This window comes from Triturus cristatus, chromosome 4_2 (assembly GCF_964204655.1).
Source record: "Triturus cristatus chromosome 4_2, aTriCri1.1, whole genome shotgun sequence".
NCBI lineage: Eukaryota > Metazoa > Chordata > Amphibia > Caudata > Salamandridae > Triturus > Triturus cristatus.
Genome location: NC_140586.1, coordinates 697,991,535 through 698,016,345, shown reverse-complemented (window position 1 = coordinate 698,016,345; position 24,811 = coordinate 697,991,535). Strand labels below are relative to the sequence as shown.

The window sequence follows — 24,811 nt, the reverse complement described above, 5'->3', positions numbered from 1 at the left end:
GGAAATCCTCTAGATGTCCATCAAATGGCAAACCAAAATGAGTAGGATACGACACCTAGAATATATGTATGCCAAGAGGGATAACCAAACTGATAAATTTGAGCAGTTATGGTGGTATTTCTTGCTATATACAGCAGGGGATAGTAATATATAAAACCATCAGGGAATATTTATTTATGGGTATGGTTAGATTCTCTTCTGCAGTTGCCTCGAGATTTCACACTTTAAAATCATGTTTGCACTTTCTGTATTGCACTAGGTCTGATTGTTGTATGTACTTTAGCTACTATATTCTGATTATGTGGGAAAAACTTTTCGTGCTTATTCCAGTAGGCTGGAATCGTACTTCTAAACAAATTTGTGCTTTTATTTTTCTTGCTGACTTTGCACTTTAAACCATTCTAATGCCAGTTTCTTTTTGCTATGTCTTTTGAAAATAATACCTAGATAACCTGCTATATTGTGAAAAGACAATGCCTGTTTTGTTCCACCCCTGGTGACTAATTTGTTAGTATACTTTAAGTCAACCACCTGGCTAGATCTCACTGCCCAGAGAGCATGCATGTACCTACCCAGTAAACAAATTGCATTTAACTGAACTAAGAGACAGGCTTGCAGATGTAAAGATTATCTTGCCAAAGCGTCAATCCTTTTGGATTACCTATCTGCAGGATTTGTTGGGAAGGAATTAGGATAGACCTTTTTAGTAAAGGCCTGCACAAAGATGCTCTCCACTGAAGGGTGAGTAGTTAGGAAGTCTGGATCGGACAGGCAGGCAGGTAAGAGCAAGGCTGGGACCATGTAGCTATCAGGGCATCAGTGAGGGCATTATTAAATGGCAGTAAGGGCTCTGTCAACATCGGCTCTCGCTGAAGAATTTGTTAGAACATTTGAGGTTTGTCTCCATTGGGGGTGACTGCAGATCTAGCACTTTGGTAGCGCTCTAGACCACTGCTACAATCAAAGCTCTTTCTTCTGCTGGTGGCCCATGTGGAGAGAAAATCTGTCTCAGTGGGATGTGTGCAACCCACTGACATTTCATAAGTACAGTGCATCATCAACATAGTGAGGGGGAGTAAACTATCACTCCCTCCTGCTCATCCACAAATCCTGGGGGAGGGGGCATATTTGTTTCTTGAATAGGGTCAGACAATGCCAAAAAGAGTGGATTGTCTGCTGATAGCGGTGTTAAACTGAAGTATACAAAACAGGTGATGGATGGAATGAATGATATAATCATAGCCACTGTTAACTGCTCTGTGTTGGATCCCAGGCCATGATTATTTTGCATACCTTGCCACCTCAGTTTGGACATATGCAAATCAGTCTTAACCCAGCTCCAATATGAGCAGTCCATCCTGAACTGCAAGTCAGGTCCTCCCTTAGCTGAAACAGAAGCGACCAAAGACTGGTTTAACGTTTATTAGGGCTGATCATCGGGTATAGCTTGGTTCTTCTGGCACAGTGTGCATGTGACCCATATCTGGGCGTACCCAGGCTACATGATCTTGTAGCGCATCAACGGTCAAGATTAGGCCAGTGTCAGTTTAGAGTCCGACAGGAGTGTGGGCACCAGGTCTTTCACTGGTGTAAATGGAGTGGGCATCAGAGCGTCAGGATCTGGCATGGATCTTGGGGCTGGTTTGAAAGTCTGTACCAGAGTTTATTCGGGCCTGATAAAGGGTTTGAAGGTGACAGATGGGGAGGCTACTACGGCTCTGTGGGGCCCAAAGGCACTAAATTGCACTAAATATATGCAGAATGGCCTCCTAGAAAGCCGCTACCGGCTTCAGAGTTGGTGACAGCCTGAGGGGAACTGTGGGTGTGTCAGGACCAGCTAGCCAATCAGACCAGAAACCAGAAACTCTGAAATAGTGCAATGTTTATTTTGATGTCCCTGCACATTCTCTATCAAGCTAGAGTGGCTGGACGGGCTAGAGCCCCACATCATCCTTTATGTTTGTGCTTGGACTTTGATGAAGACCCCACCTTGAGCAGGAGCGAGATCTTTACTTAGACTGTGACCTCCTCTTCTTAGGTTCACCGATGTTGAGAGAGCTTCACCTAATGGTACTGCCTCGCCTTTGGGTGAGTGAGGGAACACATGCCATACAACTTACGAGTCTTGACCACAGCCCAGGCGCCAAAGACACAACTTGTGCAGTCCATGAAAGGCATCTGCTTTCTGGAGTCTCGGCACGGCCTGTAGTTTTTGGAAGGGACATAATTCCTGACCATACAGTCTGAAAGATTTGGGAATTTGTCCAGGCAACAAAAAAGTAGGGACTATAGACAGATCTGTAATGAAAGGCAAAGAAAGGGACTAACGTGCCTCTGCTCGTCACTTCTGGGGCAGTACTAAGACACCACAGAGCTGACCAAAGCCACCTGTCGGCACACAGGAGCAGTGTTGCTAAAGTTCTCCAGATCCAGTCTGGCAGTTAGACGTATCTATCAGAAACCAGGACTGTGACGATGAAAATATCAGTACATTAACTATGATAAGCAAGCATGGGGGAGAAATGTGCCCTTCATAAAAGAAGATTAAAGTACCTATGGAGCATCTACTGAGGGACTGCAGACTTCTTCACAAAATACTTAGGTCAGTATTCACCAATGTATGGTACCCTGCACAATAATTGCCAAATATCCAAACCTAATACTCAGACCCAGGTGAGGATCTTCCTCCACTCCTTCCCATGCTTAAAAATGTCAATGCACCTATGACCTTAAGTGTCAGTAACCACCATACCCATAAATAATACACCTAAAATATCCATTAACCACCCTAACCTGAGCCTTAACTCAAGCTACTGGGTATGATGCACAGCTGATTAAGGACAATTTTACAAGATTTGCTGGCCTACACTTCTGGTTTAGGGAAAGGAATATGGCTTCAGAGGATCTAGAACTGATAAGCAAGCCATAGTGATTCAGCCCAGCTAACACTAGGGAATGCCAAGTCTAAGGCGAAATATATGCCACTAAGGAACTATAGTTGTCACAGCAAGAGTGAATGTAACACCCTAAAATGTGACTAAGAAACCAAATATCAATTTAACAACTGAGATGCTAAATGCAAGTTAACAGTTTTCTGGTTTATAGAAAGTAAAATTTCAACTAATAAAACATCAAATCAGTGAAGAGGGGTAATTCATTCGGTTACATTAACTACGTCACCTAGAAAAAAAAATCTAATTAGCAATCTTAAAGAAACATAACATACTTGTTATTTACGTTATGTTTGTGACGTTATACATGTTGCCTCATATTTACCAAAGTACAAAAATGCACCAGTCTTCCAGGAGAACCTCCAGACCTACTTATTTGCAACCATCTACTAAATTATTTTAAGACCGGAACCCAAAAAATTAGTTGGTTGATACAACAGGACCGACAGCATACCAAACATGTGCAACACAAAACCAAGCCACAAGATTAAAAAAAATATTTTAAAGTGCACTCACCTCAAGCCTTGTGTAGCAATCTGCGATGAACTTCTTGTGTAAAAAGACTGAATCCTAAAAAGTGATAATATCAAAATGAGGTGAGGCAGACAAACATAAAATAATCTCCGAAAAAGTGTGGTCTTAAAACTGTGAGCATAGTAAGTCATAACTCTACCTTTTTAAGCCTTGGATTAAGGTTAATATAGCTATAGTTGATTATCAGCTGAATGGCTTCATTGGCTATCTCTTCGTCGGGTGATTCAACTGCAATTTTCCAGATGAAATCCATACCCATTAAATCAACTTTTTCTACATGCTGTATTCAAGAGAATGAAGATAAAATATGTTAAATGTCACATTTTATCTTGTGTGCATGATGCAACATTCGACTTCATAGCACAGCACTTTCCTGGCATTACACTTGCTTGAAATCATTGCTTGTACAAATTAAAGTAAACACTTATTTTCTACTATATGCGAAAGCCATTTGGAGCCAACAATTTACAAACAAAAACTAACAGAATAAGCATGAATTACATAGAAATCAAGATCACTTTGGAAAAAGTGTAATTTGCCTTAACTGCTTTAAAAATAAATGTAGGACATCTGCAACACATGAAGGCTTCCGGGAAGAGAGTGGGCACATGTGAACCTACAGCACTACATGCCACAAACAAAAGCTTACAGGATAAAAAGTTCAGTGTTTGGGATGTGTATCTGTGGATACACATGTTCTGCATAGAATGTAAAGCTGTTCTCTCGTAAGCGGTGCGTAGCCAGAAGATGTTGCAGGACATTGAAAAAGTGTACACAATAGAATCTGGACCACTAGAGCTAGCTGGTGTGCTAAGATATCAACACAGTAGTGTTTGGTAAACTTGTCTGGTGTGGACCAGGTAGCTGCCTTACAGATGTCAGCTATTGGAAGATTACCCAGAAAGGGCATCGTGGCTGCCTCAGTATGTGTAGAATGTGGCTGTGGCAGAGCAGGGGGCTGACTTTTGGCCTTGACATAGCAAGTTTGAATGCACTTGACTAACCATTGAGCTATCCCTACTTTGGAAATGGGAGTGCCTTTGCTTGGTTTAGTGCAGGTAAAAACAATCTTGAGTTTTACAAAATGCTTTTGTCCTATACATGTAGAACATGAGGGCCCTTTTTACGCCTAGTATACCTAATGTGTGAATGGCTCTCTGCTAATCAATCTGGGTGTGAAAAGAACACTGGGACTTGGTCTGAAGTACAAAGGAGAGACCACCTTAGGCAGAAACTTTGAGTTAGTTCTAAGGACTACCCTGGCAGTGTAAACATTGAAAAAGCACGCTTCCATCGTAAGAGCATGATTCTCGCTCACACACCTGAAGTAAGTGATTGCAACAAAAAAGGGTACTTTTCAAAACAAAAAATAGAGAATGCAAGTAAGAAGCGGCTCCCATGAGCCTAGTGAACACTACATTAAGGTTCCAGGATGGGGTTGGGGGTAACCTAGGGGGTATAACCCTTTTCAGTCCTTACATAAATGCTTTAATGACAGAGACCCTGAACAATTAGGAGTGTTCCCTATGCTGTAGATATGCTGCCACCGGAGCCAAATGTAAATGAACGGAAGGGTAAGCCAGGATTGAGTGTTGCAAGTGAAACAGGTAGCAGATGACGTCTTGCACTGCTGGCTTGAGGGGATCGATGTGTTTGGGCATGCATTAGTGGACAAACCTCTTCCACTTTGCTGCATAGCAGGCTTGAGTAGTGGGACGTCAAGCTTCTTTGAGGATGGACATGCATTCAGCTGGCAAATTTAGATACCCAAACTCTAGGACGTCAGACGTGAGATCGCTAGGTTGTGATGCTTTGGGTTAGGGTGCCTAACTGTGTGCTGGTGTTGAGTAAGAAGATCTGGCTAGTTGGGGAGCTTGTCGTGAGGGACCACAGACAACTCGATAAGGGTTGTGAACCATGGTTATCTGACTTACTTAGGAGCGTCCCAGGGTGAGGAAGAACTGCTGTGGCCTCTGGACCACATGTGGTAGAAGTGGGAGAGGCAGAACCGCGTAGGCAAATTCCCCTGACCAGTTAATTCATAGTGCATTGCCCATGGACTGTGGGTGGGAACACCTGGAGGCGAAGCTTGGGCATTTGGGATTTAGGTCGATTGCTAATAGATACACATCGGGAAACCCCAACGCTGGAAGTACAGAAGCAGGACTTGGGGGTGGAGTCCCCATTTGTGGACTTGATGCTGCAGCTTGCTGAGTAGGTCTGCAAAGTCCGCTCCCGGAAGGTACAACCGCCAGCAGATGTACTGTATGAATTGGCAAACACCAAATAATCGGCACTAATGATGAGAGCTGGCGAGAGTGTATGCCCCCTTGTTTCCGAAGGTAACACAAGGCAGTCGTGTTGACCGTTTTCACCAGGACTGTTTTGTGATGTACATGGAAGAAGAAAGCTTTCAGAGCCACTTGGGCTGCCAGTAATTCCAGATAGTTGATGTGGACGGTCTACTGAACGAGTGTCCACAGGCCCTGAACAGTAATACCCGGCAAATGCGCCACCTAACTCGTGAGAGAGGCGCTGGGGTGATTGTCACCTAAGGAACTGGGTCTAGAAAGGGCCTGCCCTACAACAGGTTGTTGCTGTTCCATCCCTGCAGAGGGATGGGTGCTGGTCCAAATCAACCCTAGACCCTCCTGGAGACTCTGCACTTGTAACAATTGTGCGGCCAGGCACTCTTGCAGCTGACGTATGCAATCGAGTGCGGAGAACAATGGCGATGCAGAAGGCCATCATAATGAGCAGGTGCAATACTGTTATGACTGTTAACTGGTGATGGGACCGAAAAAGAAGCTGCAGGAGCTGGAAGGCTTGGACCCGTGCAGTGCTGGGATAAGCTTTCATGGGGACTGAGTTTAAAATTGCCCTTAGGAAGGGCTGTATCTGCAGGGTTCGAGGTGGGACTTTCCAACGTTGATGGCAAAACCAAGATCATCAAGATCTACGGTGTTCTGGGCGTGGGCCAAGCACTGCTGTCTGCCTGCACTTTTTATCAGTCAATCATCTAGGTATGGGAAGATGTGGGAGCCACTCATTCAGAGATGGCCAGCTACCACTGCAAGGCATTTCGTAAATACTCTGGGAGCCGTGGTTACCCTGAAAGGCAGATCTTTGAATTGAAAGTGCTGTCCACTTACCACGAACTTGAGGCACAGGCGATGAAAAGGGTGAATCGGGATGTGGAAATAAGTACCCTTCAAGTTGAGGGCAGTCATGAAGTTGCCTTGCTGCAGCAGGGGTATGACGTCCTGGAGCGTGATCATGTGGAAATGATCTGACAGGATGTACTTGATGAGACCTGAGGAAAAGTATGGGCTTGAGGACCCAGTCTTTTTTGGGGATTAGAAAGTACAGGGAGTTCACCCCTTTGCCATGTTAATGTGGTGGTACAGGTTTGGTTGCCCCCTCAAGTAAGAGTGTGTTGGTGGCACAGGTGTTCCATGGAGAGGGAGTTTTTGCTGGGGATATGTTTGGCGGTGGAACAATGAGTTACAGGCAGTACCCCTAACTACAATGGAAAGATCTAACTGGTCTGAGGTGAAGTTTTGACATTGTGTGAGGAACCCCTGCAGGCATCCCCGACAGGTGTTGTGTAGTCAGGAGGGAAGGGAGAGGGAGTCATTGCTTGGCTGGGATAGCTCCTATTGCTGCATTGTCTCTGCCCCGGTCCTTGGAACTATTCCACCCACAGGTGCCCCTGGAATAACCTCGGCAGGCTTGCTGATGCCTCTGGTAGGAAGTAAAAGCCCCGGAGAGGTGGCTTTCGTGCCACCACAAAACTGAGCGCCATAAGAACCCACAGGGTGATGGAGAATTGAGAGCCCACATTGCCTTATCCGTATTCGTGTTCTTCTCTAGCATCTGATGAACTTAAGCCCAAAGATGTGTTCCCCATCAAAGGGCATGTTTATCAGATACTGCTGGACCTCTAGCCAGAGACACAGACCAAGGAGTGATGCCTGATCAGGATGCTGGAGTTAATACTCCTTGTGGTGGTGTCAGCCACATCCAGAGCACACCTAATGGTTGTGTTGGAGATGATCTCCCACTCTGCTACAATCTCCGGAGCTCGTTGGATGTACTGATCAGGGAGGTGTTGGATCAGGTCTCCCATCTCATCCCACTGGGCTCGGTCATATTTAGAGTAACGAAATTAGTGATGAGCCTATGGGTGGCAGATTGTGTGGCCAACCTTTTCGCCACATCAATCATTTTATTCTCTTAACTCGGTGGTGGGTATCTCCAGTACCCTCTGCATTTGTCCGTTTACAGACGGTATATGTACGACCAAGGAGTCAGGTGGGAGCGGACTTATGTAAGGTGGGTCTGAGGGGGAGGGTTAGTATTTTATTTATTTATTTAACCTCAGCAAGACCACGCTTGCCTTAATTAGGTCCTTAAACACATCCAGTGTGGACTTTAACATATCCTTACGCATGTGAAGGCATTGTGTAGAACGCTAGGAGTAAGAGAGCGTTTCTATCAAGAAGTCCTAATCTGCAATTGTGAACAGGTCTATCTTATGGAAGGTGGCCACCCTCTGAATGACCTCCTAAGTGGTGGTATCATTTGGAGGGGGAAGGCCTGAGGTCGGGCCACTGTCAACTTGGAGAACAACCTCATAATCATCCCTGGGATCTTCTGAGTGCGTCGGGTCATATGGGTCATCATAAGGGTCCAGAGGACTCCCCTCCCCTTTGAATGAGTGTGGTGAGCCCTTCGGGGACGATGGTGGAGACCCAAGTGGTCGTGGAGGAGGAGGAGGAGGAGGAGGCACAGAAGGTTGAGAGGGAAGCAGTCTGTTGCTTCTATCTTCAGGTTTCTTGAGCTTGGGAGGTGGAGGCGGCTTCAATGCAAGCTGCCCCTCGAAGGTAAACTTTCTCTTGTGAGGAAGAGTCTCCTTCACCCTTGATGGTGGTTTCGCTGTAATTTTCCCCATGTGCGGGGGAATAAACAGTCTCTTTTGCAGAGTGTCAAACTCCTCCTGGAAACACTTTAGAATCGGCAGTTTCTGATCATCAGAGTCTACCGTGGATTGATGATTGGATGCCGAAGGCTGTTTCGGCTTCAAGGACTGTTTTTGCACTGAAGAACCCATTGGTGCCTGCGCCGAGGATCTAGAGGGCATCGAGGGAGCTGTCAACGCCTAGGAGGGCCAGCGTTTGAGTGGCTGTTTGAGCGCCAGGAATGGAGTTTGTGTTGGCTCAAAAGGCTTAGGGCAGAGCCAGCCATGGGCGAGCCAAAAGGCTGTGGCCAGATTGTGGGCTCGACGTCCACCCCCCCTGGAGGGGTGGTAGGGGACGTAATGGTGGGAGCTGTGATGAGCTGTACTCACTGTCTGTTTTGTGACGCTGGCCCGGTGTGGGCTGCAGGTCTGCTGGCACTGAGTACAAAGGCAAATTTGGGCTGGAGGTGGCCGCTTGCTCTGGGACATTTGCCTCTCCTTCAATGTCCTCTCCACAGATGTAGGAGGGTTCATCCGATCGCTCCTGTTCCATGGCACATCAGGCAATCCAACAATCAGGACGGTTTTGGATGGTCTTTTTGGACCGGAAGGCAAGAGCAGGAGGTCTTGTCGTGCTCCAGCAATAAGCAGAGGTTGCAGACTGAGTTGATCTTTCCACGAGTAGTTGGAGTGGCACTGTGGACAGTAACGAAAGGGTGTTTTTTCCATCACAGTGTGCGCATTTTCAAGGCCAAAGTCCAATGGAACAGCCCCGGGATGGGCACAGAGCAGGACGGGGTGTCGATGAAGACAGATGCGTATCCGATGGAACCACCACCACGGAGACAATAGAAATCACAATGCAAACTGACTAGGTCGAGTTCACAGAAGAGGAAGCCTCGAAAGCACCGATGACAAACGCCACCCGGTGTCGACTCAGAGCCCCAGCGATGCACGCCCGACCTCAACAGCAAAAGACAATTGAACAATGAAGCCAATGCTAATGCACATTAACAGTCAGAGGAGTCACTATACCTCATGACTCGAAAGACGGCTTTGAAGAAAAACAAGTTGTACACATCCACACCTGCCGATAAATGGCAGGAGAATGCATGGCATGTTTATCTACAGCTACATATGCCACAAACGTAACTGGCTATTCTAGTCTAGCCACTTCCAGAAGCATTGCACCTCCTCAAACAGGATCCAGGAACATATTTTGCCCTGCTAGTTGAAGTATCGCATGGTGGTTGTGATGATCTTGAGGACATCTCTTTGATGGTGGCACAGGAAAGCCTTGAAGGCCATACATATCACCAGAAGTTCTAGAAGACTGATATGGAGCTGGGCCTCCAGTGGAGGCTAGTGGCATCCGGTGGAGGCCCAGCTCCATATCTCCATCTATTCCAAATGGCACTCCAAATTCACCAGTGATGCATCTGTCACCACTGTGAACTCTTCGTGAGGGAGGTAATGTGTCTGCAGCAGGTCAAGCTGGTATTTCCTTCCGCTTCAGAAGATCCTGAGCTGTCTTCTGCAAGATATGGATGGAGCTAGAGGCATCCTTGATGCTGAGCCCACCGAAATTCGAGGTTCCACTCCAGGGCCCACAGGTGCCACATGGCACTGGGGATGCACATGGCTCGAGGAACAAGAAGCTGCAGAGCTATCCTCACCAAGACATTGGACTTATCCTGAAATATCAGGACAAATCTTGATTGTCTCAGACTTTCTGTGACAGGGGAAAGGCCCTGAAAGCCGACGGAATAGAAGTCTTTGCCTGGAGCTAAGGTCGGACTTCGGCTTGTTGATGGCAGTCATCCAGAGTGGTCCACGACTAACTGGCCCACCTTTAGCAGCCAGTTGTTGAGGTACAGAAACTTATGTATTCAACTACTAAGATTGGCAGCAACCACCTCCATCATCATAGTTAAAATCCAAGGGGCTGAAGTAAGGCTGGAGGAAGCACGGTGAATTGAAAAGATGATTGGCTCACTTTGAACCACGGGTAATGCCTCAGGGATGGGTATATGAAAGCACGAGTACTGTAAGTCCAAGGACACAATCTAGTCTCTGTGGTTTAGAGTAGACAGGATCTGAGAAAAGAAAGGTGACCAAAAATTTGCAAGAAGCATCCGTACTACAGAACAAGGATTTAACAGGAGTACAATAATCACCCTGTCTCAAAACAGTGCATCTGCTCGATAGTTCTTTTGGACAACAAAAGGTTGGCTTCCTGCATAAGAATTGCAAAGTGCTCCTTCTAAAGTCGCTCTGGGGTGGAATGAAGAAGAGGTGGGGCAAGGCATCCCATTTAGTCTATCCATCAGCTTGAATGATTTGAGAAGATTATAATATTTCTTAAGAAGGGCTACAGAAAGAGCACAAATGTGTATCAAAAGGGAGTAAAACTGAATCACTTCTATCAAAACGCTTAGCTATAACTTTAATTCATCTAACAAACTTCAATTAATGGTTTTTCATGTTACTTTGTTAAAAATTATAAGAAAAACAGAAAAGGGGTCTACTTACCAACTGTGTTCCCTGCCGTTTTAACCGATGATCACAAAGATTAACATTCTCAAAAAATGTCTTAAACAAATTAAAACCTGCAATTAAAACATAATTAATTACATGTATCCAAGATGGTCATAGTATCAGTAAAATATCAAAGGGCTTTGAGCCCGGCACCAAATTCTGTTACACTGCCATACAATCACTAAACTACATTTATTTTGTATTTATTTTGGCTAGGCCAGATGTCTCTAATGAGTAACTCGCGAGCTACCAGCAGCTCTCCAGGTATGTATGTGTAATTAGCTCTCCTGTGTGTAGCCCAGCCTAACAGCTTTTGCTTAGTTGAATTAATATATGTATATCAATATTGAAAGGTTGTATTCGAGACCAAAATATGTGTATTTTCAGAACTTATCTGCTAATGTTTGAAGAAAAATGGTTTCATTTCTTAAATATATTTAAAGGCGATATTTGAGTGAAAAATCATGTCGGGTTGGGGAGACATATGACTAATATCTTGGTGCCGGGGCATTACATACATGTTATGTATTACACATGTAGAGGCATTTGAAATTGACAAAGCTGTAGATTTACATGCTGTGCATACTCCTGCCATCTAGTGATGGGCCTGGATATGTTTTTCTTTCAATAATTATTGAGTTACGAGGTAGTGTGACTTCACCTCTTGCTGGTAATGTGCATGGTCATCAGCTTCATTGTTCAATTGTTTTCTGCAAAGCGGATGAGAATGGAGCTGGAGCAAAGTGATACAGGAGAGAGAAAAAAAGATGACCATGCAAGAGAAGAAAGATAACTGCAAAAGCCATAGGCCTCCGGGGAGGAGGGTGGGCGAATGTGAATCAACAGCACTACAGGCCGCTTACATGGTAAGTAACATTTTCCGTTCCAGGCATGTGGGGCTGTAGATACACATGCTGTGCATAGACTGTAAAGAAGTCCTCCCATAAGTGGTGGATAGCCTGAGGGTGCAGCTGAAGATTGAAAAAGAGGACAGAGTACATGCTGACCAACCTTGGCTTTTGGCGTGCTTCTACGTCCACACAATAATGTTTAGTGAAAGTGTGCGGTGTAGATCAAGTAGCTGCTTTAGAAATGTCAGCTACTGGGGTGTTTCCTAGGAAAGCCATAGAGGACCCTCTTTTCCTGGTAGAGTGGGCTCTGGGGGAAACAAACAAAACCCCCCCCTTCCTAGCTTTTACATATGTCTGGATACATTTAACTATCCATCTGGTTATGTCTGACTTTGACAAGACTGTCCCTTTATGTGATTCGGAAAAAGCAAAAAAGCAAAAAAAAGAGTCTTTCAAATGGGTTTTGTAAAATCCACAAAATACATTGGGGCTCTCAACATCTAAGGTATGAAGGGTCCGTTCTGCAACTAAGCTATGCTGGGGAAAGAAAACTGAGTTCTATAGACTGATTACGTTGGAATGGAGAGACCACCTTAGCAAGAAAGTTAGAGTAAGTGTGAAAAAAAACCCTATCCCTATGAACCTGAAAGAAAGGTTCTTCCAATGTTAAAGCTTGGAGATCATTGACAGGTAGGGGATAGTCACAAGACATGGCACCTTCCAAGAGAGGAAGTTTAGGAGGCATGAATAGAAGGGCTCAAGTAAGGGACACATGAGTTTTGTACGGGCAATATTGAGATTGGGGAGTGGGGGGGGGGGGGGTGTGGAGGACTCTCTTGAGTATCTCCATAAAAGCTTTGATGGCTGGAATCCTCAAAAGGAAAACACACTACCTATTTTGTAGATAAGCAGCCATAGCAGCTAAGTGTAGGCGGATGGAGGTCAAGGCTAGACAACAGGTTTGTAGGTAGCAGACAAGGTCCTGGATGGTAGCTGATAATACTCCGCCAGTAGACAGATGCTGCTGTGGAGAGCCCACCTCCAGATGGTGTGGGCTAGCTGAGAAAGTAGGGGAGTGCAAGTGCCTCCTTGTTTCTGTAGGTGGTACATGGCTGTCATGTTGTCTGTCTAGATGAGGACTACCTTGCCCATGATGTGGGGTAAGGAAGGCCTTCAGCGCTAGATGAGCGACTAACAACATCGAAATGTTGACGTGGAGACCCCCGTGCCTGGGGTTCCACTTGTCTTGAATAGTCAGGTTCTGATAGGTGAGGCAGTTCACCAACATTAGATTGTCCCAATGACCCTCCGCTTGAGACTATTGATGCATTAAGCATTCTTGCAGTGGGCACATCTTTAACCTGGCATGGGGAACTAAAGCGATACAGGATCCCATCATGCCGAGTAGGAGCATGACCATCTGGACTGTGACCTACTGAATTGGTTGAAAAAGAGGTAACAACGCATGGAAGGACGTGACCCTTGCAGGGCTGGGACAGGCCTGGCCTATTCCTGCATTGAGAATTGCCCCTAAAATGGGTTGGATTTGAAGGTGTTGGAGACTTTACAGCAGGCTGGTAAATCCCAGATCGTGTAAAAGATTTATGGTGGCGTGTGTGCATGCACAACACTGCTGCTGCGTAGCACTCTTCATCAGACTATCGTCTAGGTATGGAAATACATGGATGACCTGTCTTTGCAGGTGCGCGGCTGCTACTCCAAGACATTTTGTAAACACTTGAGGTGTGGTAGTGACCCCGAATGGCAGCACCTTGAACTGATAGTGTTTGTCACTTTCTACAAACCGGAGGTAGCGCAGATACACTGGATACATCGGGATGTGGAAATATGCAGTGGAATGACATCCCGAAGAGTGACCATGTGAAATTATCTGACAGGATGTACTCATTGAGGCCCAGAATAGGCCTGATGGGCCCGTCCTTCTTGGAAATTAGGAAGTAAAGGGAATACACACCTGGGCCCTGCAGGTGGTGTGGCACAGGCTCTATGGTCCCTTTGAGAAGGAGTGCTCAAACCTCTTCCCGAAGCAGGTGTTGGTGTTCTGGAGACAAGACATGTCTGTGAGGTGGTATGTTAGGAGGTGTGGAAGTGAGTATGCCAAAAAGTAACCATGTTGAATGATGTCTAATGTGCCAGTGGTTGGCTGATTATGCTGTGACGCGCTTACCAGTTACCCAACCCTGGGTAGCTGTGGTACTAAGCCACAAGGTTTGAACAAAGGAACAAGTGTTAAGCATTTAAACAGCACCAAAACATTTGAAGAAATCGAGAAGACACTTAAATCTGACAGCAATTTATAGAAATAGACTGTATTTATATAAGATTTTAGACACCAGAACAAAAAAGATCCCCCGAAGGGTTCCGCAGATATAGGTATTGCAAACAGTAATAAATAAATGTAGTGTCACTCAATGCAAATAAGCCTTGGCAAAGTCAACAAATGATACACTTAAAAATGTTTTCAAAGAAAACATAGGGAAGTTTCAAAACAAATGGTTAGAACTACTTTGGGCGGTCTTTCTTTCAATAAAAGGTTGGAAAGTGACGAATGGTGAGTGATTGCTTCCTTCTATGCACGGTCCATGATTAAGGGGCGGACAGCCTTGAAACGCGTCGGACATCAAGCAAATAAACCAAGTGACAGGCAGGCTGCGTGCATCAGCAAGGCGACAAACCGGATGGTGGGTGAGAGCGTGAGTGACCTGGCGAAGCTCGAGGGCTATTGCGATGAATCTAAAGTACACGGCTACCCTTGGCCGTGGCCCAGGAGCACCATTTTCGTCTTCTCTGGAAGCTGAGTTGAAGACTGAAAAGGCTTTGGGAGGAAACCTTTCCTATCCTTGAAAGCACGCTCCCACAGGCGAGAACGCACGCAGACTAGACTTGACACACCTACTAAAGGATTTTAAACACTGCAACCAACAAGGCAAGCAAGCCTACTCAAGGTTTTATTAGACTCGCCTCATTCGTATCGGACTCTAATTCCCAGCATTCAGCTGGCTGTCTAAAGAACTTCCACGCCCACTGGGGGCGGTCTTTCTTTCAATAAAAGGTTGGAAAGTGACGAATGGGGAGTGATTGCTTCCTTCTATGCACGGTCCATGATTAAGGGGCGGACAGCCTTGAAACGCTTCGGACATCAAGCAAATAAACCAAGTGACAGGCAGCCTGCGTGCATCAGCAAGGCGACAAACCGGATGGTGGGTGAGAGCGTGAGTGACCTGGCGAAGCTCGAGGGCTATTGCGATGAATACATATATATATATATACATATCTATATATATATATACATATATATATATATATATATATATATATATATATATGGATTGAGGGTTCAGGGCAGGGGTAATTATAAGAAGGATAAGGGGCTGGGGGGGGGGGGGGGGGGTCACGTAAGGGTACAGGGGAGGGGTATAACCTTTACCAAGAGTATGCCCTTACCATGCATAAACTTACAACGAAAATCGTTGTAAAAGTATGTGTGGTAAAGGAATATTCGTGGTAAAGGTTATGCGTGGAAATAGCATTCCATTGTAAAGCATGCGTGGTAACGGCATGCGTTGCAACGGAATGCGTTGTAACGACATACAACCCCTCAAGAACAATTAACTTCACAGAAAAAGCAGTCTTTCAGCTGCTCAGGGTACTTTATCCGCGTTGTAATGGATTGCTATGGAGTGGTCCTGATGCACGGGATGGAGGATGTTAAAGCTGCTCCAAGGATTCTGTGGATGCGATGTGGTCAATGGGGTTCTTCCTGCAGGAATTAATCAGTCCACGAAGATGGTGAGGGAGTCCTGGTTGCAGTGTTGATGTCTCAAGAAGTCCTCTCCGGTCTTGTCCAGTCTCCCATTGTCACTGGCCAATCCTTCTTGGGCCAATAGCTCCACTCCTGAGGGTTCCCTTCTACCAGATGAACACTTCCTGTGGAGTGTGGCATCTGGCTATATGCGGATGGACAATTCTGCCCACTCCCACGATAAGAGCCCCCTCTCCTACTGTACAGACCTCAGTAGCCCACCCCCGAGTGTGGCTAATGCCCCTGGGGAAACTGGTTTGACAACTGGTTTCCCTTCACTGCCTCCCTGCGTACCTCAACATGGGGCAGCCCTCCCCTGGTGCTACATATCTACTCTTCAAAGGTGGTTTCACCAGTGAAACCAGCCATTTGGGGCCAACACCAAAGTGGCTTCCTGCAGGAGGGAGGTGACCACTCAGTTACCTGTAATCCTTCATTGTTCTCCTTCCTGAGGGCCGTTAGCACATCTCTCCAGGAGACCAGAAAAGGGTCTCGTGGAGCATGTGTGCTCAGGAAGGCACAGGAGGTAAAAAGGTAACAAAAGCCCAGCGTTGCACCTTGCAACAAGTTACATTAATTTAGACTCTAGATACAAGTCGGACTTAATGTAACGAGTTGACTGATACCTTGAGTGCCCACTTTGGTCGCACCGCTCAGGTGTTAGCACAGCTGAGGGGGTTACCATGTAACCCGCTACTTACCCACAGTACGACAAAGTCTTTCCCCAGTAAAAACGTCTGTTTGCCATTTCTTCTGTCAGGACATGTAAAGCACATGTCATTCGTTGTACCCTGCCTTTAGGGATCAGTGGGGCTCCCAGAGGTAGACATATGGTGGTTGCAATGGCAAAGTCGGCCTAGCAGTGCACAACCTTTACCAGTCTGCAGTGGTGACCTGGGGGACTTGCTTTACTTGGAGGACCACCAGAGGGGTACAATCAGTGTTACATGCCCTGGACACCAGGGTACCATTTACTAGGGGCTTACAGATAAGTTAGCCATTTCCAATTGGGTATAGCCAATTCCACATAAACTTTAAGGGCAGGGCAAGGGTACAGATGTTTTGTTAGCAGGTCTCGGAGCACTATCAGTCGAAAAACCAGTGGCATCAGTTGGAACACTTGGGGGTGACCACACAAAAAGAGGCATTTCCTTACAAATGCAATTTAACGATACGTTGAAGCTCAGACAATCGTGATAAGGGTGGGTAAACTTAGGTTAATCCTCCTGCAGCAGAATTATTGAAGGTTGGCCATGTAGAAATTAATATACTTCTGTCATATACTATCACAAACAGCTTATACTAATTCCATATAAAATTATTTGACACTACTAGAAACCATATCCCAACATATTAACATTGAAACAACTGCAAGGTGGGCGTGGCTTGGCCGCTCAAGAAGACGGGACGAAGCTTGGAGAGCTTCGTAGTGAAGTACGAGAGAATGAGCATTTTTCCTGCATTTCCAGCTGCAATCCCACTGCCTGTGGCAGGGAAAACCCTTGACAGCAGGCACGGGCTCTAGCTGGAGCTGATGTTTGTACAGGCAGAACATTACGTCTGTACAACCTAGGCTGACGTGGGCAACACCCCTGATCATGTCTCCCGCCGGAATGGCGACTGCAGGTTGGGGCCCACGACTCCAGCACCACCCTGGGCTTTGAGGGGGTACTCAAACACAGCCACCACCGGGGGAACCCGAGCTTTGACTGCCTACATCTGAGACAAGGGGGTGGGCCATAGGCTGGAGTCTGTCCAACCTGTGGCATGGAGGCCAGCCAGGGGCCTGAGACTCTGGCAAGGTCCTGCAGAGCTTTCGGAGACTGGGGGCCCCACGATCCTCCCCCCACTGCTTGACGCATCCCCTCCATAAATAGGGGGGGGACAGCAGGATTATGTTCTGCAGGAGCAGAGTGGAAGTTAGGCCACAGGCGTGATGACCGCGTGGCCGGCGGGCTCAGGACGACACTCCCTTGCAGAATCTCTCAATGGCTGGGTACTGTGCTGTGGCGGCTTGAGGCAAGCAGGCCTGTACGAGGGGGGGAAGTTCGGGTGCCCCTCTCCATCCAGCGGGAGCGCGTGAAGAATCAGACCCCTAGAAGGGCGCCACTGTGGGCTGCTAATACCAACTATTGGAGAGCAGGCCCTAAGTTGAGACCCACGGGGCACACAACAAAGTGTGGGGCCTGGACCCAGGGCCCACAAGACTGAGAGCCATACAACCCTGGATTCGGTTCGGACTCGGGGGGCCCACAGCCACCCTACCACGCGGCCTGATAAGGGGGCCCTATCGCGGCGCCGGCCCCCGCTGTACCCACATCCAATACGCTGATGACAATATGAGGCAGACCACTCATTTACACCGGAACTGTTGTGGAGGCAATCTATTGGAGAACAGGCCCTAAGCTGAGAACAACGGAGCACGCAGAGGTTTGAAAATCCTTGCGTCAGGGCTCAAAATACTAACACCGCCTTACGACACTGAATTGGACTCAGCCTCCAGGGGGTCCGCTGCCCCTCTACCACACTGTCTGGTGAGAGGGCCAGTCGTGACACCGGCCCCTGCCGCACTCACATTCAAGATGCCGGCAACAACAGGGGACAACCCATTCACTACCGCAAGAACTGTTATGGAGGCAGTCTAATCCTCACTCACCAGGGACCCCTCCAGACGATCACTGCAGAACCAAGGTCGGAGATGGAGGTGAGGTGGGGTGGCCACTACTGAGGCTCGATGTGAGGGGCAGTCCCACCTGCCCCCCAGTGCTGTGGGAGGATTAAAGACTCGAAGGGCTGTAGCATAGGTGGGGGTTCGTTAAGAGGCCCGCCGTGGAGGATCTGTGGGTGGTGGTGGTCAGCCGCTGGCGGGTCAGTCCTCAACTCGATGATCAGGATCCAAACCCCACTCTTACCCCAAGGACCTGGAGATACATGGAGATATAGAGCCTCGTTAAACGACCAACGGGGGTCAGACTTGCTGCAGGGACCCCTGTCCCCTTTTCGTGAATGGGCAGACAGAAAACAACAAGGGGCTGTTGCAGGCCACCATTGCCCTCAATCAAGACCCTGGGGCCAGACTACTACTACCGCGCACCACACCTGGGATAAAGTGGATGCCATTCTCCCAGCTACAGAGAAATCGCAATCCTTCATAGAAACAATGACTGAGGAGCTCCACACAGAAATTGGCCTCCTTCATGACGATCAACGGAAGCTGGCCTCCTGAGTGACAGAAACAGAGCGCACATTAAAGGACATTACACACCAACTACAGGACCAGGGGGAGAACATTCAAGATTTTGCCGACAGAGTAAAGCGTCTCACAGACCGAACGGAGGATGCAGAAGGTCAAGAACACCAGAATAATATTAGAATGGTGGGACTCCCCGGGGGAACAGAAGATTCCAGCACAATGATTGACTTACTAGAGGACTGGCTATGCTCCTTCACCCCTGCACAAGACCGGTCGCCTTACTTCTCCCTTGAACGTGAACACCGTTTTCCTGCCCACCACCTGGCCCTCTCCACCTCACCCTGTCGTAGCCAGACTCCTCCATTATAAAGACAGGTATGCTATTCTGAGAGCGGCATGACAAGCAGGCCCCCTCAAACTGGAGAACACAAAATCTCAATGTTCCCAGACTATAATATGATGGTGCAGTGACAGCATTCTTCCTTCCTTGGGGGTCAATCGCTGACTTAAAGACCTCCATCTCCAGTACTCACTGCAATACCCAGACAAATTGAAGGTCATCCTAGATAACTAAACATACTTCATTACCAATCCTTCTTTGGCCTGGGATTGCACTGAACACCAGACAGATGGTGGAGCCCATCCACCAGAGTAGATCACAATTGCGGCAACCTACAAATCAAGGCGCAGACACAGAGGTCGCCAAGCCACTCAACCAACAGACAATCCCAGAGCGCACTCTCAGCAGGAACTATGGAGGAAGCAACAAAAAGCCATCACCACGGCCCTGGCATTCCACCGGACCACGTGGCAACGCCTCAAGCTCTTCTCACCACTCAGATGAAGCCTCAGATACTTGGGTCGACCCACAAACAGCCAACGTTCTGCTAAGACGTGCCCCCTCCCCACCACTGCCTGGATGCCGCAATAACTGCTTCGGTGCTGTGCAGATAATTGAGCAACCTGGTCGAGACGGGGAGTACCTCTTGGCCTCTGTGGCCACTCTTCCCCCCCCCTCCTATATGTGACTGAGCACCACTTGACTACCAATGCCCAAATATCTGACTCACCAGCGTACAGCCCAGAGTCCGGGCAATAATAAACAAGGATTCCCTGCCACCTATCCTGGCACCACTGTCTAACCATTCTACACATTTGGATCACCGTTTTGCACACAAGCCTCTCCCTCACCAACAGTGTGCTTGCCTAGCAATGGTTTGGGCATGTAGCCGGTTGCTACAGGCCTCAAACACAGTTTCATATCTTAATCTTCTGTTACCACAGTTATTTCCCCCCGCAGCACAAGCGTTTTCAAGATACCAACCCACTCGCAAACGGTGGATGGTTGGTAGGCTGGGAGAGGGGCAGAGCTGAGACCCATACCGATACACCACAACACTTACAGATGTGCTTCCTCACCCTTAATGTTAGAGGCATGCATGCAGAGCGCTGCCGATACTCGACATACTCCTACCTTAAGCAGCAAAGCGTACAAATAATTTTCCATTAAAAACTCACCTAGTCAGTGAAGAACGGCTATGAAAGCACTGGAGGGGTGACATATGGCACCACGCGCACTGCCTTTGCGAGGAACATTTAACTGGTTACGCCCAGGCATACTCTTTCAGCCACTTACCACTGTGATAGATAGTGAGGGGAGATTAGTTTTCGTGTAGGGCCGCTTAGAGGGCACCAAGGTATTTCCGGGGTGCATTTATGTGCCAATCTCAGACCAGGCCACTTTTTGGGAGACCCTGTCAGAAGTCCTAGCCAAATATCCTGTGGATACTCTGCAGTGATTAAAACAATGAACAAGATTTCCACCCAAACAGGTCACACCCACCCCTCCCCCATCCACCTGCTAACCTCCATTCCAAACAATTTGCTCACTGGGTACGACCCAACTTTATTGGATGCCGGGAGAGCCCAAAACCCTAATCGTAAGCAATACTCACACTATTCGCCCCCACCACTTGTATGTTCGCCTTGATCGATTACTCTGCTCAGCAGCCAGCCTCCCACAGATCGAACACTCAGACTACCTAGGACGTATCGTATCCGACCATGCAAAACACATCACGGACATGGACTGGAGCACACCGCCTCCGCCTGTCGACACATGCCATCTACGAAGAGATATCTTAGATCATCTAGCCTTCTGCAAATCCCAACTCACACATATAGATCGTTATTTTACTGAAAACCACGCAACAGCCACCAAGAGTGCCACTGAATGGGACTCCTTTAAGGTGGTCACCTGGGGTATCTGCATTCAGGAGATAGTAGGGTGCGCCAAGAACTAGACCAGGAACTTGAAGAGGCAGAGGTGACCCTGGCAAATCTTGAACGCCAGCCCTCCTTCCCCACAATGCCGACATACGTGCAATCCTGACAGCAACTAAAAATCGGCATGCCTCTCTCCTGGAGCATCAGCGCTGTTACAATCTCACTCCCTTCACAGCTCGCTCACAGTCTACAGGGTATAAACCAGGCCGCTTCCTGGCATGGTTGACGTCAGGAAACCAGTGCACCTCCTATAATTGGATTAGACCCAAGGCAAGACCCCACCCCCACGTTCACAGCAAGCCAACTTATGCACATTCTATAAATACTATTCAAGCCTCTACGAGGCACCCCCCGCTCCACTCTTTGATGCAGCTGGGTCATTCCTAGTATATCTCACTCTCACCCTATCTACGCTACTGAGCGCGAGGTGCTTGACAACCCCATCACAGTTGATGAGATGAAAAAAGCTATCCAAAAGTAAGAAATAAAACACCAGGCATGGATGGACTACCATTAGAGTACTATGACCAATTCACTGTCCATTTAGTCCGTAAATTGACCAACATTTATAATGATGCACTTGAGACTGGGACGCTCCTGTAATCCCTACAGGAGTCTCTTCTCTCTCACCTCAAGCCCATAGGTACACCAGTCATTTGTCTTCCTACCGGTCCACCATCATACTGGGTTCCGATAATAAAATACTGGTTAAAATACTAGTAGATGGCTACCTCCAGATACTGCCCAGCGTCATTCATACAGTCCAAAACAGGTTTTTACCCAGTCAAAGCACATCACATTCTTAGGCGATTCTTTCATGTGATAGATCAGGCGTTGCAGCGCTACTCGCACGCAGTGAGACTGATCCATGCTCTGAAGAAGGTGTTTGATACGCTGTCTTCGGACTACCCATTTAAAGAGCTAAACAGACATGGCATCAGCAGATGTCTCCTAGCACATCAAAGTTGCTATACACCAGCCTGTCCTCTAGGGTACGCATCAGCCGCCTAATCTCAGCCCCTTTCCCAATAGGCCGGGTAGCTTGCCAGGACCGCCCCCTCTCTCCCATCCTCTTTTCCATTGCCATGGAATGCCTGGCCATCCGCCTTCAGAGAGAGGGGGAGCAATGGGGGATCCAACTAGATGGGATAACCCTTCCGGTGTCACTATATGTCAATTACCTTCTGCAGCACCTTCGCAGTGCCAACATTGGCACAGAGGCAACATACACAACCTTCCGGGATTTCGAGAAGGCAACGGACTTACGTGTGAAGTTGTGCGTCTTCCCTCTTCACCGAGATGAGACACCATAGGCACTTCAACTGGGTGGTACCTAGTTGACCGGTGAGGGAAACAGTTCGCTAGCTTGGAATTCACCTATACCATTCACAGAGCGACTTATTTTACAGGAACTACTAACGGGCGTTCAAAGCCCTTAAATCCCAGATCAAATTCTAGAAGCGTTTACCTATGGCCCTCACGGGGAAAATTGCCCTTTCCAAAATGGTAGTCCTCCCCTGTTTATTATACTACTTTGTTAATATACTGGTTTACCCTCCCAGACAATTTTTCCTCAATCTGGACTCCTTGCTGGGGGAACTGTTCTGGGACGACAAGCAACACTCTTATCAAAATCCAACTTTCGGTGGGAAAGAGCGGATTGGGAGCTCCATTCTTTGAATCATATTAACATGCAGTCCATCTTCAGTGGGTATCTCGATTGCTGGCTGGAATTTATCTATATGAAACCAGTGCCAGAGACAGGCCCCTGCCACTCGATATACTCTATCGACTCCTGCAACCTGCTGTTAAATTGCAACGCTCATATTCCCTACACGAGTGGGTAGCCCATAGATGTCTCAAACGAATTTTCCAGTTAACGCTCAACGTTCTACCATATGCACCCAACATTCTCTTTTGTGGCCTGCCGTGATTCCCTGGGCTGCCACTATTCCCCAGGTGTTTTCACAGCCTGGGGCTTCACCGCCTGGCATGACAAGTCCATCAACACAGTGGGAGACATGTTTCAAGGCCAGCACTTACTAGCACTTGACCAACTGCAGCAAGACTACGACATCCCCTCGGAGCAAATCCTCTTGCATGGCCAACTACTGGCCACATATCGAAGTTTATGGCACATGATTAATGAGGACCCTCCCCCCAATGCTGTCATGCACACTTTACACCAAGGGTGCCAGGCGACATTTGATAAGATAGCTACATAAAGCCTTCTAGGAACATACACGAATGCCTCGAACGCGCCTTCGCCAGATCTGGAAAGAAGACATGGGGTGCCCCTTTCACGACTCAGAGTGGACAGTGGCATTCGAATCCCCACAGGGTATGTCTTATAAGGCAAAATTCAAAAACATACAATACACGGTGATACACAGGGCCTACCTAACTGTCAAAACTCAACCACATATTCCCCACAGTCCCCTCACTTGCCCCAGATGTCAGTCCAACGCAGTGTCGCTCCAGCACATGCTTTGGTCCTGTCCCACCCTGACATACTATTGGCATGTCGTCCACGATACCCTTGCTACTGTTACTTAGCTCCCACACTTGAATACATGGCTGGCAACTGCCCTGAGGGATATACAAGTGAGGGAGGAATCAGTCAGTAGGAGCTCCCTTTGCGAACTTGGCCTTCTTACTGGCCAAAAGCACCCTCACACTGCACTGGAAAGTCCCCTAGCCTCCTACACCTACCCAATGGTATAAGACCCTACTATGCTGGTGAGAGGCCGAAAGCACCAATCTTTGCTATGAAGAGGCACGGCCCCTTTGTAAAAAGCGTATAGCAGCAGCCTGAGACACCATGCTTGCACAGTTCCGGGAACTATTGCGAGCGGACAAACCCCCTCGTGAAGATCAGAAATAGAATTACTTTATTTCCCTCCGCCCCCTTTGCCTGTCCTGGTATATGATCTCAGGTATGTCCGAGAACCTTCCAGCCCACGTACACTGCCTCAGCTCCAAATAGACGAAAAACGAACCCCGCTGTCAGCTACAACTCTATAGCCTCACTGCTCACCCTGACCCGCTCAGGCCCCGCTACCCACTTCCACTCTACCAGCATGCCAACTACTCACCCCAGTGCTGTTATTTCATTCCACGCTCTCCCTCTAGTTTTGCTCTTACAGAGGTACACACACTACCCGATATGCGGCTAGAGTCTCACACCCCACGGGCTACAGCCCAGCTCCACATGGTCAGCATGCTTCATCATGAATCCCTGCAAGGGGTCGCTGCAATGCTACGTCACCCTAATCAACTACCTATGCGGCATCACCTGGTGGATTAGAATATGCAGCTGGACTCACTGCCTACTATAACTGTAACTATTACTATGCCAGTGAAAATGTAAACATGATAAGCAGTGTAAAAAACCTCAATAAAAAGTTTAAAACATTTTTTTAAACAACTGCAATATAACTCCAAATCTAGCAAAGATCAATATTCCCATATAGAATGTTTTTGAAACCCCACCCCGCCCTGTTTGTTGCAATACCACATGGCGGTGGTGTTGTCCGTGAACACCTGCAGAGGGAAGGAATGCCTCCAGTGCAAGAAGGATCGCCAGAAGCTCCAGAAAGTTTATATGGAGCCGAGACACCGCCAGAGACCAGAGGCCTCTGATCTCCGCCTCTCCCATGTGGCCGCCCCATCCCA

The 24,811-nt window shown here is 47.6% G+C and overlaps 1 protein-coding gene across 4 annotated transcripts in view; it reads right to left on the bottom strand.

Annotated features, from left to right (window-relative positions):
* The window catches only part of USP24 (ubiquitin specific peptidase 24), a 2,082,369-nt gene that overhangs the window by 1,669,455 nt on the left and 388,103 nt on the right, over positions 1–24,811 (bottom strand). For all 4 annotated transcript variants that reach the window (XM_085602520.1, XM_085602518.1, XM_085602517.1 and 1 more), the window contains exons 20-22: positions 10,978–11,054; positions 3,625–3,765; positions 3,468–3,521 (exon numbers count right to left, since the gene is read on the bottom strand). In XM_085602520.1, coding sequence (XP_085458646.1) covers positions 3,468–3,521; positions 3,625–3,765; positions 10,978–11,054 — 272 coding nt within the window. The remainder of the gene's footprint in view (positions 1–3,467; positions 3,522–3,624; positions 3,766–10,977; positions 11,055–24,811) is intronic.